Below are 12,318 nucleotides of genomic sequence, written 5' to 3'. Positions count from 1 at the left end.
ATGATCGAGTTAGGCTCTATTGCCGTAATGGTATGGTATACCCTACAAGTCCTGGACACAGTCAAGGATTTGGGCAACAAGAGAGCAATATTCTAACATGCACCTCTTAACATGCATCACATATCTCAAATATAGTGGCAAGCATGGAAAAGACACTGAGTTTCATATTCCACACATGATTTTCAACAGAGATATTACCAGAAATATCTTTAGCGTACTCTCAAATTAAACACGTGACCCCCCACTCCAACCCTCTTAAAAAATAAATACACCTAAGAGAAACCTAAACTTCTTGGTTTTACTTTTAACTTTACCAACACAACTATACTAAGACAGCAACTGGATTTTTAAATGGACCCTGATTCCTTTCAACATCTCCAGTAACTCCTCCAGGACCTATAGTCTTAGGCATCCTGGGGTAGGAAATACACTAGTAACACCAAATTGGTGAAGAAACATACTACCTGTAATCAGTGATAAAATATGTATGGTAAACCCTCCTACCTAAACACTGGAACTTCTTTTTCAGAGTGTTCCTGAAACAGCCACATCCTCTCCTTTGTTGTTCAGTCGCTCAGTCGTGTCCGACTCTTTGTGACCCCATGGACTGCAGCATGCCAGGCTTCCCTGTCCTTTACCATCCCCCAGAGCTTACTCAAACTCATGTCCATTGAGTCAGTGATGCCATCCAACCATCTCGTCCTCTGTCATCCCTTTCTCCTGCCTTCAGTCTTTCCAGCATCAGGGTCTTTTCCAATGAGTCAGCTCTTCCAATCAGGTGGCCAAAGTATTAGAGCTTCAGTATCAGTCCTTCCAACGAATATTCAGGACTGATTTCCTTTAGGATTGATTGGTTTGATCTCCTTGCAGTCCAGGGGACTCTCAAGAATCTTCTCCAACACCACAGTTTAAAAGCATCAATTCTTCAGCGCTCAGCCTTCTTTATGGTCCAACTCTCACACCCACACGTGACTACTGAAAAAACCATAGCTCTGACTAGATGGACCTTTGTCGGTAAAGTCTCTGCTTTGTAATATGCTATCTAGGTTTGTCTTCCAAGCTGTCTAGCTTTTCTTCCAAGGAGTTGCTACTGCTGCTGCTAAGTCGCTTCAGTCGTGTCCGACTCTGTGACCCCACAGACAGCAGCCCACCAGGCTCCCCCATCCCTGGGATGCTCCAGGCAAGAACACTGGAGTTGGTTGCCATTGCCTTCTCCGTCCAAGGAGCTAGTGTCTTTTAATTTCATGGCTGCAATCACCATCTGCAGTGATTCTGGAGCCCAGGAAAATTAAGTCTGCCACTGTTTCCACTGTTTCCCCATTTATTTGCCATGAAGTGATGGGACTGGATGCCATAATCTTAAGTGTTTTGAATGCTGAGTTTTAAGTTTATGTGTAAGTATCCTCCCTACATAGTTTTTTGAATGCTGGAGTGTTAAGTTTATGTTTAAGTATCCTCCCCTACTTAAACATAAACAAATAAGGTCTCATAGATATATCTCAAAAAACATGGACTCCTAAATCAAATAATTGGAAAATGAAGATACTTTTCACAAAAACCACATTATTCTTTCAACTGTAAAAATATTTATTAAATGAAGTCAGTTTGGGGTAGTTACTGAAACATACTAGTAAGCAGTAATCAAGAGCCAGGAAACACTGCTCCCACTGTGCTCAGCAGGAGCCAGAAATACACTGAGGTATCTAAAGTAGCCATAAGTTTGAGAAAGCTATGAAACAGTTCAAAATCATCACTTAAGCCACTTTAAACTCAAAAGGCCCATACAAACTCAAAAAGCCTATACAAACCCTATCTTTTTCTTCTAGTACATTTTACACTAAACACACAGGTATCAGATTGATTTAAGTGGTATAAAATAAAAACCTTACAACGATAGAAAAAAATCAGTTTTTAGATATGAAGTTCCTTAGGAGAGAGCATTGACCCATTCTGAGAAATTTATAGTGCCATAATTTAAAACAGTACCAAAATTTCATGATAGCTTAATACAGTATATACATTATATAATGATACAAAATTTCATTAATTCATATCTGTTTAGATGATATATATGGTCCTTTTTTTTTTTTACATACTTCAAACTATTACACTGGCAGAGTCAACCCTTTTCAGGATTCCCCCAATCCCTTTAAATCAAAGATACATGCATACTACAATAGGGGAGAAACACAATGCAGCATTCAACTGATGTTCTTGTAAGAATTAGTTCTTAAATTCCAACTGTATAATCAAAGTTAAGCAAGGTACAAACTACCTTTTAACCCACCCCGTCTGTATTTAATTCCACTGCACCTTCTCTACAATAAATGCGGTCATCAAGATTAGATTATTTTTGCTGGCCCACAATTTCAACTGGTATCAAATTCTAAGAGTGTGACTTATAAGATATAGAGAAAAACAACAAATTTAACAATTATATGAGCTTCCAGTCATATATCCTCTGTGAGACTTGACATAAATGTCCTTTATGAAATTTTTATAAGTAACTACACACATATATACACATTGTGGTACTTAGAGTATTAGAAGAGAAAAATGAAATTTGAACTTGAGTCTAGGTACATGTGCGTAGTCAATTCTAAAACTCTTTGAGGAAGAGATAAAAGAGGGACTTTCTTTAAAATTCCTAATTTGATTCAGATGTGGCAACATAAGTATCATTTGTACAGCACTTGATAGTTTTGAAAGTAATTTCCCAAACTTTATCTTTAACCCACACAACCCCATTATGTTAGGAAAAGCAAGAATTACCTCCTGAGGGACAGCTGGTAACGTCAGTACAAAAGACCTCTATCTTCTCATGCTTAGTACACTGCTGTTTTCATGACACCAGCCTCTCAAGACAAATATTTGTAAAGAAAAAAAACTAAAAATGCACACATTCTTAAAAGCAAATATATCTTAGAGAAGAATCTAAAACACTCTCGTTCTATTTTTAACTCCTCCAGTGTAACTGTACTAACAAGTGGATTTTTAAATAGACTAAAAGATGGGGGAGAAGAACACTGTAGTATAAGTTTTATATCTTCAATAACATTACAATAAAAACACAGGGAATACTAGCATTATAGAAGCTATGCAAGATAGGCCACTTTAACTAAATAAAAAGATACAATCTTTATTAAACACAAATTTATCTTTAATTCCAGTATTTTCAAAAAAAGAAACAAGATACCATATATTAAAATGATCTCAATATTTCAAATAAGGACAATTAATCATTTCTAACAGTCAAAAGTCTAACTCAAGTCCTACAAAAACAACACAAACAGTGCCTCAAGGTAGATTTCTCTATAAACCAGGCACTAAATCCCAAGTTTCATTACCTTACTTTTGGGAAACCATTTTCATTTTTCTTTACATTTACCAAAAGAATAGAAGGACAGCAAGAAAATCAATCTTTTTAGAAAAGAAAATCCAGGATGTGCTTTCCGATTAAATATGTATTAATTAATCTTTACCATACTGTGTGATACTGGTAATCATCTTTGAATCTTTTTAGTCATCTAATCAGAAGAGAGTCCCATTATACAGAGGACAGAAAAAAGTCTGACATCTTTCCTCAAATTAATAGATTTTTCTGCTTAATTTCTGACAAATCCCAAGAAGTCAACATACACTCTGTCATTAGGGCAATGAGTCTGAATTTTCAGCATTAGAATCAAAGCAAAGAGACTAGAAATAAAGTGATATAATTTAGACAAGGATTCCAGGTCTCATGTTATCAGGAATATAAACTACGAAGACCTTCAAGAAACAGAAATAGCAAGAGTCATGAGATGTTCCAAAGAACTAAATATTACAAGTTGAAAATTAAAATTCCAATCACACACACATAATATACACACATCTTTTAAAATCAGATTAAAATACTAAAAAGAAAATTTTTCAATTAAATTTAAATAAGAGGGAAGTTTTTTAATTCAAAGAACTTCAGCAGTAAAAAAAAATAAAATAGTTGTCACTGCTGTCAAATATGGAGGAAAAACTAAAATATATCACTATATAGACCAAGACACGCTTACTATTGAAGCCTCTTGACTACTCTGCAGGAAGGTATTAATATAGATAGTACCCAAAAATAAATATATACTAAATACTAAGCTTAACATTTTTTTTAATCTTTGTAAATATACATATAATTCAGCCACTGCAGAGCCTACAATAACTTTCTCGTGGACCTATAAGAGCACTGTCAAGGTTCTTTATTGATTAAAAAAGGTAAAGGAAAAAAAAGTAATGCCTTTCCTAATTTTTAAAGATACAGCATAATTTAGGAAACTCCATACCAAAAAGCAAATTACAATTCTGATATCAGAAACTCCTTTTTTTGGGGGGGGAGGGCCTCCAGGCTTGTGGGATCTTAGTTCCCCTACCAGTGATCGAATCCAAGCCCCAACTGTGAAAGAGCTGAGCCATAACTGCTGAACCGCCAGGAAATTTCCTGGAAACTCCTCTTTTGAAAAAGATTTTAATAAACACAGAAAGTCTGTAAAAGGTTTTTACATAATAAACAGGAGATTTCAGACATACTATCAATAGCAACATTAACTTCCAAAGGAATGATTTCTAATAGGGATACAATCTCCTTTTTTCAAAAGGTGTGAAGATTACTATGAAAGAAACTTGTTGATCTTGGAATTTGGGGTTTCAGTCATTCCCCAATCAGTAGGCATACAACTGGCAAGAGGTTTGTTTTCTCAGGCCTTCTAATGGAAGGCCAAAAGAGGCTCAATCCAGTGCTTAACTTTTTCGTGATTAGACTACTTAAATAATGTATAAACAGATATGGGATAAACTGTCAGTGTGTAAACTAACTGTCAGTGTGTAAACTAACTTGAAATACGTGAGAAGAGACTTCCCTGGCGGTCCAGTGGCTATGGCTATACACTCCCAATGCAGAAGCCCCGTGTTCAACCCCTGATTGGGGTACTAGATTCCACATGCAACAACTAAGATCCAGGACAACCGACTGAATAAACATATTTTTTTAATAAATAAATATGTGAGCAAAGTATTTCTTCAAGATGGATAAAACTCCATGGCCCTAGTCTGATCTGGCCACCTGAGCCCACTAGAACACTGTCCCTTTGAACTTGTTCAATCAACTTAATGAAGTTGCTGCCTCAGGCTAACCAGGCCACTGTATAAGGAACAGTTTCCCTCAAAATGTCTCCTACAGTAACAGTGTTCTAAGCCCTGAAGTAAAACTCTGAACACAAAAATAAACTTGCAGAATTCCATTTTCACATATTTAGATGAGAAAGAACACTCAGATTTAGAGCCTTTACTATTTATTGATGCATTAGTAGGGAAGGAGGGATACAGAGGGAAAACCATTATGGACAAGATACACAAAAAACTCATACAGTGAGTATTATTAGAGAAGTTATTAGAGAAGGCTGCTGCTTCTCACTGAGGGGGTGGCAATTAGGCTGAAACAGCATGAAAACACCCAGGTCAGGCACTCTGAGAAGAGCAATCTATGCGGTAGCTACACGCAAGAACAGGATATTCAAAGGCCCTAAATAAGGCAGAAATTAGTCTGGGGAGTGCTTTGGGGCAAGTACACAGAAGCAGCAGAGAAAATAACTCACACTCAGCCCTCGGGGATTTAACTAGTTGGGGGAACAACAAAAAAAAGATTGAAGTGCCTAGCACAGTTAGCTTTCACTGTAGATCTGTAGCAAGATTTGGAAAGAAGGAGTACAGAGGGCAGAGGCAGGGTAAGGATCTTAAAGGAAGCACAATGCTTACATTAGAGACAGCACGAGAAACAGTAGGTGCAATTTGCCACAGAGAGGTCTGTGAACCTGTACCTCACAGGAATTATGTTTAGCCAACAAACTCAGAAGAGCTCCTGTGTGTCCAGGACTCAAATGCCTGAAAAGGTTAACAGTAGATCCATCTGAAACTACTTTCACAAAGCTCTTCAGAGATCCCAAGTTTGTTTATAGCAAAAGAGGAATAACAGAAATATATTGAAGATGATAAGGTTATCAATCTGAAGAAACCATAAGTTGGTAATAAATTACAAGATAATATTCAAAGATTTCCTTTCTATAATAACTTTAAGGCAAGATCCACGTGTACAGTCTGCCAAGGTTCTGTTCTGGTTTGGTCTGGTGGTGAGGGTGGGACAAGGTGCAGTGGGAAGGGAAGTTATCCAGCTGCAAAGTCATTGTGTATCTGTATCTTGATCAGGGTCATGGTTACACAGGTGTATGCATTTGTGAAATTCACCAAATCTACACACGGATAAATTTTTTCTCAAAAAAGTAAGAAGCTCAGAAAAGAATTCAACTAAGAGAGGAAAAGTACAATCAACTAATACAAGATGGAGCAGAAATAACATAATAAAAACATACATGGGACTTCCCATAATAAAAACATACATGGTCCAGTGGTTAAGACTCTGCCTTACAATACAGGTGACTAAGACCCCAGGTGCCACAGAGTAACCAAGCCAACACGCCACAACTAGAGACCCCATACCCTGCAAATACTGAGCCCATGAGCTACAAGTAGACAATCCACGTGCCACAATGAAAGATTACACATGATGCAAGGAAGATCCTGCATGCCACAACTAAGACCCAAGGCAGCCAAATAAATAAATGTATTTTTTAAATGTACACACACCTGAAACTAATATGCTGTACGTCAATCATACCTCAATTTTTTAAAAACCAAGAAAAACACAAATATCTCCATAAAAATTTAAGAGGTTATACTCTACATTAAAAAAATTAACAAGCTGGAGTATTTCATACAGGAGTTAAATCACAAAATGTCTGCAGTCTTCACTGTTAGACCTCTATACAAGAGAGAGTATGTTTTACTTTGTAGTCCCCAACATAAAATGGATTTTAAGAAAACTTTAAGACAACCAAAGACAGGTAACCAAAAAAACAATATGAAAAGATACCAAACAAATGATAGCTTGTGTGAATCCATAAAGAGAGGTCCACTGAAAACTGTCTCAGGGATTTATTTTAGGTTTCATTATTAGGATTGGCAAAGAAATGCAAATAAGCAAGTACCAAGCAATGAAGGCAGGAAAGCCTAAATTTTAAAGTTGTGAGAACTCAATGTTCACAAAAAACATCAACACTCCATTTTATATATATGATCATTCCATATAATGTAACTGCCCTAACCTGAACTGAATTGTGAACAGGTTTAAGGATCACTCTAGTGATCACCCTCAATCAACACCAAATAACAAATGAGGGGCTTTTGCTTTTGAAATTTCCATATACTGAGCTGAATACCTTTGTCTGAATTTAAACCATGAATTATAAACAGAGTATTCAGGTCCTTAACAGTCTCTGTCTAGTGTTCAACTGCCTCCTACTGGGGTTACACTTACATACACACAATCACACACACACACACACCAACAATCCTCAATTATGCCACTTCCATGCTGGTAAAACTTCAATGGCTCCCTAAAGTCTTTCCAAACACATTTCCAATATGATTCAAGAGCCACAATACAGCCCCACTCCAGCTCTTAAGCTTCACTTCTTATTTGTATCACATTTCACAAATACCCCATCCTTCTAACCAATCTGGGAATCTTTTTTTTTTTTTCCTACCAAAGACAGCCTGTATTTTGCCATTATCTACCTCCTTCTATTTTTGAGATCCCCTCCAAATTTACTGTCAAAATAGAACAGATGAATTTCATGGCCCCGCCATCCCCCACTCAACTGTATGTATAGCTTTCCCTCCTCTGACTCTCCAGGTTTTAAACTGTAAATCACATGTAAAAAGAATTATATCAAGAATTGTATCACAATTAATATCCATATAATGCTCTACCTTTTACAAAGCCCTTTCTTATCTCCCATACCAACCAACAACCTCCTTAACGACAGTGGCTCTATTAGTTATAAAAATCCCTACAGCATCTCTATTTTCTGAAGCAGAATATTTTCATGGAATTAGAATATTTCAGTCTCTGTCTCTTAATATTTAAAAAAAACCCTTCAATTATACTCCCATCTTAAAAAAGGACCAAAAAAGAAGAGGGAGAAGGGTTCAGTTTAAAGACACAATTATTTCATAAGGAATATATTTTATTCTATAATTAAAAAATAAACTTTTCCCCTAAATTAAACACCCATACATAATCTCTGAAGCTCCTTAATGTCCTTGAAAAAAATGTGGTACTGAACTGGCAATCTTTAAATTCTGTCCAACTAAAGCTCTATTTATAGTTGTAAAATGTACTTCAGTCTATCGTGCATCTATGGATATCCAACAGTACAGGTTCATAAAAGGCTGAAACAGACAACTCTAGTTTCAAAAATCCAGCTTCTCACAATGCCAGACATACTAGTTTCTGGCTTTTCCATTTTCACAGGCCTCTTCCCTATCTTCTGGTCTGTGACAATAGAGAATGAAGGGATTTGTACTGTGAGAACTTCAATCTGTCTACATTTTACCAAAAGTGGAAGCTGTTTTTAATATACAGTTTCATCTTTTTAGAATTGTAGAAAGATCTTAAGTTTGAGCACAGTAAGACACCAATATATGTCTGTTAAATAAAGTCTTAAGACTCCCGAGTGTGGAAGTAAAATTATATGTTTTGGGTTGACCTGAACGCTTCCTCTTGTTTGTTGAACTACTCTGTATTTCACTCCAATGTCAAATTAATCTTGTCATCTGGAGTATTAAAATGAACAATGTAATTATACACTGAATTTTTTTTTTTCTTGGCTGTACCGCAAGATATACAGGATCTTAGTTCCCTGACCAGAGATGGAATCCATGCTCCCTGCAGTGGAAGCCCAGAGTCTTAACCACTGAACCGCAAGAAAAGTCCTATATACACTTAATTTTTAAACAAATCATTCTGATCTCTATCTTGACTGGTGTACTTAGAAGATTACTTTCCAAAATAAAGTCAAGAAAAGGAGAGACTGGTCAGTGGCAATAAGACCACCCATTTGCCTAATCATTCTTAACTGTTAAAGAACAGTACAGTAAATGAACCCTATAAGACACAGCTATAAAAATGCTTTCTGCTAAGATGTATGCTTTTAGCAAAGGTGGGCTTGCTCTGTTGCCACATGACACAAGTCTACTCAGCCACCTGGAACACTTCCTGTCAACATGTATGAAGTATCATGTGTGGCCATCACTAACTGAACAGTTTCCAGACTGACGAACACTGAAAAGAAACCAACCAAAAGTCACCTTTTTAAAATCCTGCTTTTTAAAAAGTCTAAATTAAGGGAAAGAGAACCAAAATAATAAGAGGACTGGCACAGAAAGGCAAATAATTTTTTAAAACCAAAATGATTCTGATGAACCATAAGGAATCTGCTTGCATTTGAAGGTGCTGAGAGAAACGAACCCCCATTTAAACAAGGGGGAAAATTGACCTCCATTCTCTCGGTTAACTGGAGTCTTTCACCTTCTAAAGTGAAGAGGGAACAGAATAACAGCAACCTCAAATTTAACTCATGAAAATTTATGACTTGGCAAACACCTGAGTTTTTTTTATTGGCTATTTAACAAAACAACTAGGTAACCGTGCAAAGAAATCAAGTTTTGCTAAGGTACATTGTCAGTACTTTTCTGTTCTCTCCTCTGAAAAAGTATTTCCAACATCCTAATCAACTCATGGGCTGTCAAGGTGTCTCAGTGGTAAAAAAAAAAAAAAAAAAAAAAAATCCACCCACCAATACAGGAGACAGGGGTTTGTTCCCTGGGTCAGGAAGATCCCTTGGAGAAGGAAATGACATCCCACCCTAGTATTCTTGCCTGGGAAATCCAACAGACAGAATAGCCTGGCATGGACACAGTCCCTGGGGTCGCAAAGGAGTGGGGACTAAATAAGAATCAACTGTAACCTAGGCAGTAAGTTCTGAGACTTTGTAACAGAGCACAGCTTCAAAGAATACACAGCCTACCTGACATACAGCCAAGAAATAAAGTATTTAAAAGAAGAAAATAGGAATAAAATTAATAACCCATGTATATATTTCAGAACTATATAAGCCACCCTGCTTCATATCAGTTGAATGAAGCCAGGTGATCTCAACCCATAGCTGCAACTATGCTACTGCATTTATTCAGAGCCACAATCTACAATTTATTCTTTTCCAGAAACTCTAGGAGTATTTGTGAAGGGCACTTTGGTCCTCTAAGGGGATACCATGTACATTCTTTTACATATGCTGACCACAGTACTGGAAAATAATGGAAGATCCGTCAAAGACCTCTCAAATGTCAAATCATACTCACTTATCACGTAGTCAATAGGTGAAAAAAAATAAATCTACACATTACAACAAGCATATAAAACAACTAAGAATGTCAATTACAGATTTTTTTTTTTAAATACCAAACTAGTTAACTGATTTTATGTGAAGCATGCACAAACCCTAAAGAGTAAAACTATGCTTTCCAAACTTTAACTACTTAACATCTCAATTCTAGGCTCAAGTATTAACTTTTAAAGTCACCTGTTCTCAACAGACACTGGATTTGGAAAGGCATATTAAACAGAATAAGATGCGTACCACTCATTAGCCAAAAGATTATTTTTATTTTTCTATCAAGTCTTAAGTGTTACATTCTAACATCTTACTAATTTCCAAACACTGCTGGAATTACACATACCATTAAGAAGCAAAAGTCATCCCAACAACGTGTGTGTCTAACATTTATCTGCCGAGTTCCTGGGTAATCATAATACATGTGTGCGTCAAAGTATGAGAGCACAATGAATCAACTAACCCTAAAATATTACATACGTTTAGGGAGTTCTTCTAGGCACTGGGCGAACTTCCAAAAGTCTATTACAAGCACTTATTCAGTAAGAGAGGTAAGAATAAATCAGTCCTAAATAAGGTACAACTGCTCCATGATTAATCAGAAAGACATGAAAATTAATTTTTTTAAAGTCAATGCTCCTTAAGGAGTTCCGTGGTAAGGATTCCCGGCTTTCACTACCCAGGCCCAGGTTCGATGCCTAGTAGGGCAGCTGAGATCCTGCAACCAGCGTGGGGAGGCCAAAAAGAAACAGGGAAAAAACAAAACACAGTCGATTTTCCAAATATCCACTTCCAGCTAGGCCCCAAACCTTTCTAAAATCAAAACAAATTCTCTACTCCTCCAAACGAGTGTCCGCTCAAGTGTCCAGGTAGAAACTGCTCTCCGCCCAAGTAACTGCCCCTGCACTTCACTCTTCAGCACCAGGGTCGGTCGGTCCCCATTAACACAGTCACAATCTCGTCTCACAACTAACCCTGTTGTCAGAGTAAAGACTCGGGAGTGGTGGGTGTTTTTTTTTTTTTTATTTTAAGATTAACACGTGGGGGGGGGGGGGTGGGTCACAATAGAGATCGCTGTTAAGGAAAAATCTTTCACGTGGGGGCTGAGAGGGTGAGGGATCAGGGAAGTTAATGGATAAACAGGGTCCAATGCTCTCAAGATCCCTCAAACTCAACGCCCAACTTGAGGGAAAGGTGGTAAGTCAACCCACCCCCACAACCTGGTCCCCCTTCCTTCACCCTCCTGAACCCAATTCCTAGGCCAGTGCCTTCTCCCAGAGCACCGGGTTCTCGACTCCTGCCCCCGAACTCAAGCGCAGGGAAAGGGGAGGCATTTAGGCCTCGCCTCCCAGCGGCCTTCCTCCCCCGGCCGGGGCGGGAGGGGACCCAGGAAGCCGCGCCCGGTTTTCAGTGGGGGGGCGGGGGGGGTGTGGAGAGCCTAGGCCGCGCCTCCCACCCCAGCGGTCCTAGGCCTCGGCCCGCCCGAGGCGGGGCCCGGGGTCGCGGCGGCGGGCTGGGCGCCGGCTCACCTACCTGGGTTGCCAGTCATTCCAGCTCCGCGGGTACTTGGTGCCGCCGCCGCCGCTGCTCAGCCGAGACCCCGGGGCTCTGCGGCTCATTACCTTCCCCGACACGACATGGCCAAGCGCCGCCGCCCGAAGAAGCGCGAGTCGCCGCCCGAACCGGCCGCCGCCGACACTCCGCTCCGGCCCGGGGCTGAGGAGGAAGCCGAGCACCAGCAGGAGGAGGAGGCGGCGGAGGGCGGGGGAGGCGGACGGCCGTTCCGGGTTCCGCCTGAGCCCGCAGCGCAGGACGAGGAGGCGGGAGTGCCGCTGCGCGAGGGAGGCGGAGGAAGGGGAGGCGACTTCTCTTCCAGGGCCGTCTGCGGCCCGCGACGCCCGGGCCCAGGAGGAGGAGGAGGACAGCGAGCAGGAGGCGGTGGCGACGGCGCCCCACGTTCACACAAGCCACTGCTTCCCCGCCTCCCGGCTCCGCCCGCCGCGCC

General features: G+C 39.5%; 1 protein-coding gene across 2 annotated transcripts in view; it reads right to left on the bottom strand.

Moving 5' to 3' along the window:
• SMG1 (SMG1 nonsense mediated mRNA decay associated PI3K related kinase) overlaps positions 1–11,986 on the bottom strand; it is a 98,992-nt gene extending 87,006 nt beyond the window's left edge. Inside the window, exon 1 of one of the 2 annotated variants that reach the window (XM_086375571.1) lies at positions 11,847–11,986. Coding sequence is in view for 1 of the 2 variants with exons in the window: in XM_086375570.1 (XP_086231696.1) it covers positions 11,847–11,932 (86 nt within the window). In the remaining variant the exon portion in view is untranslated. The remainder of the gene's footprint in view (positions 1–11,846) is intronic. The other variant, XM_086375570.1, reaches the window with a different exon arrangement.
• Positions 11,987–12,318: the final 332 nt, after the last annotated feature.

Source organism: Bos grunniens, chromosome 25 (assembly GCF_055505025.1).
Source record: "Bos grunniens cultivar Pamir isolate PY7600 chromosome 25, Bosgru_T2T1.0, whole genome shotgun sequence".
In the NCBI taxonomy this organism is placed as follows: domain Eukaryota; kingdom Metazoa; phylum Chordata; class Mammalia; order Artiodactyla; family Bovidae; genus Bos; species Bos grunniens.
Note: the sequence above shows the minus strand (reverse complement) of the source record. Positions and strands in the feature narration are given on the sequence as shown.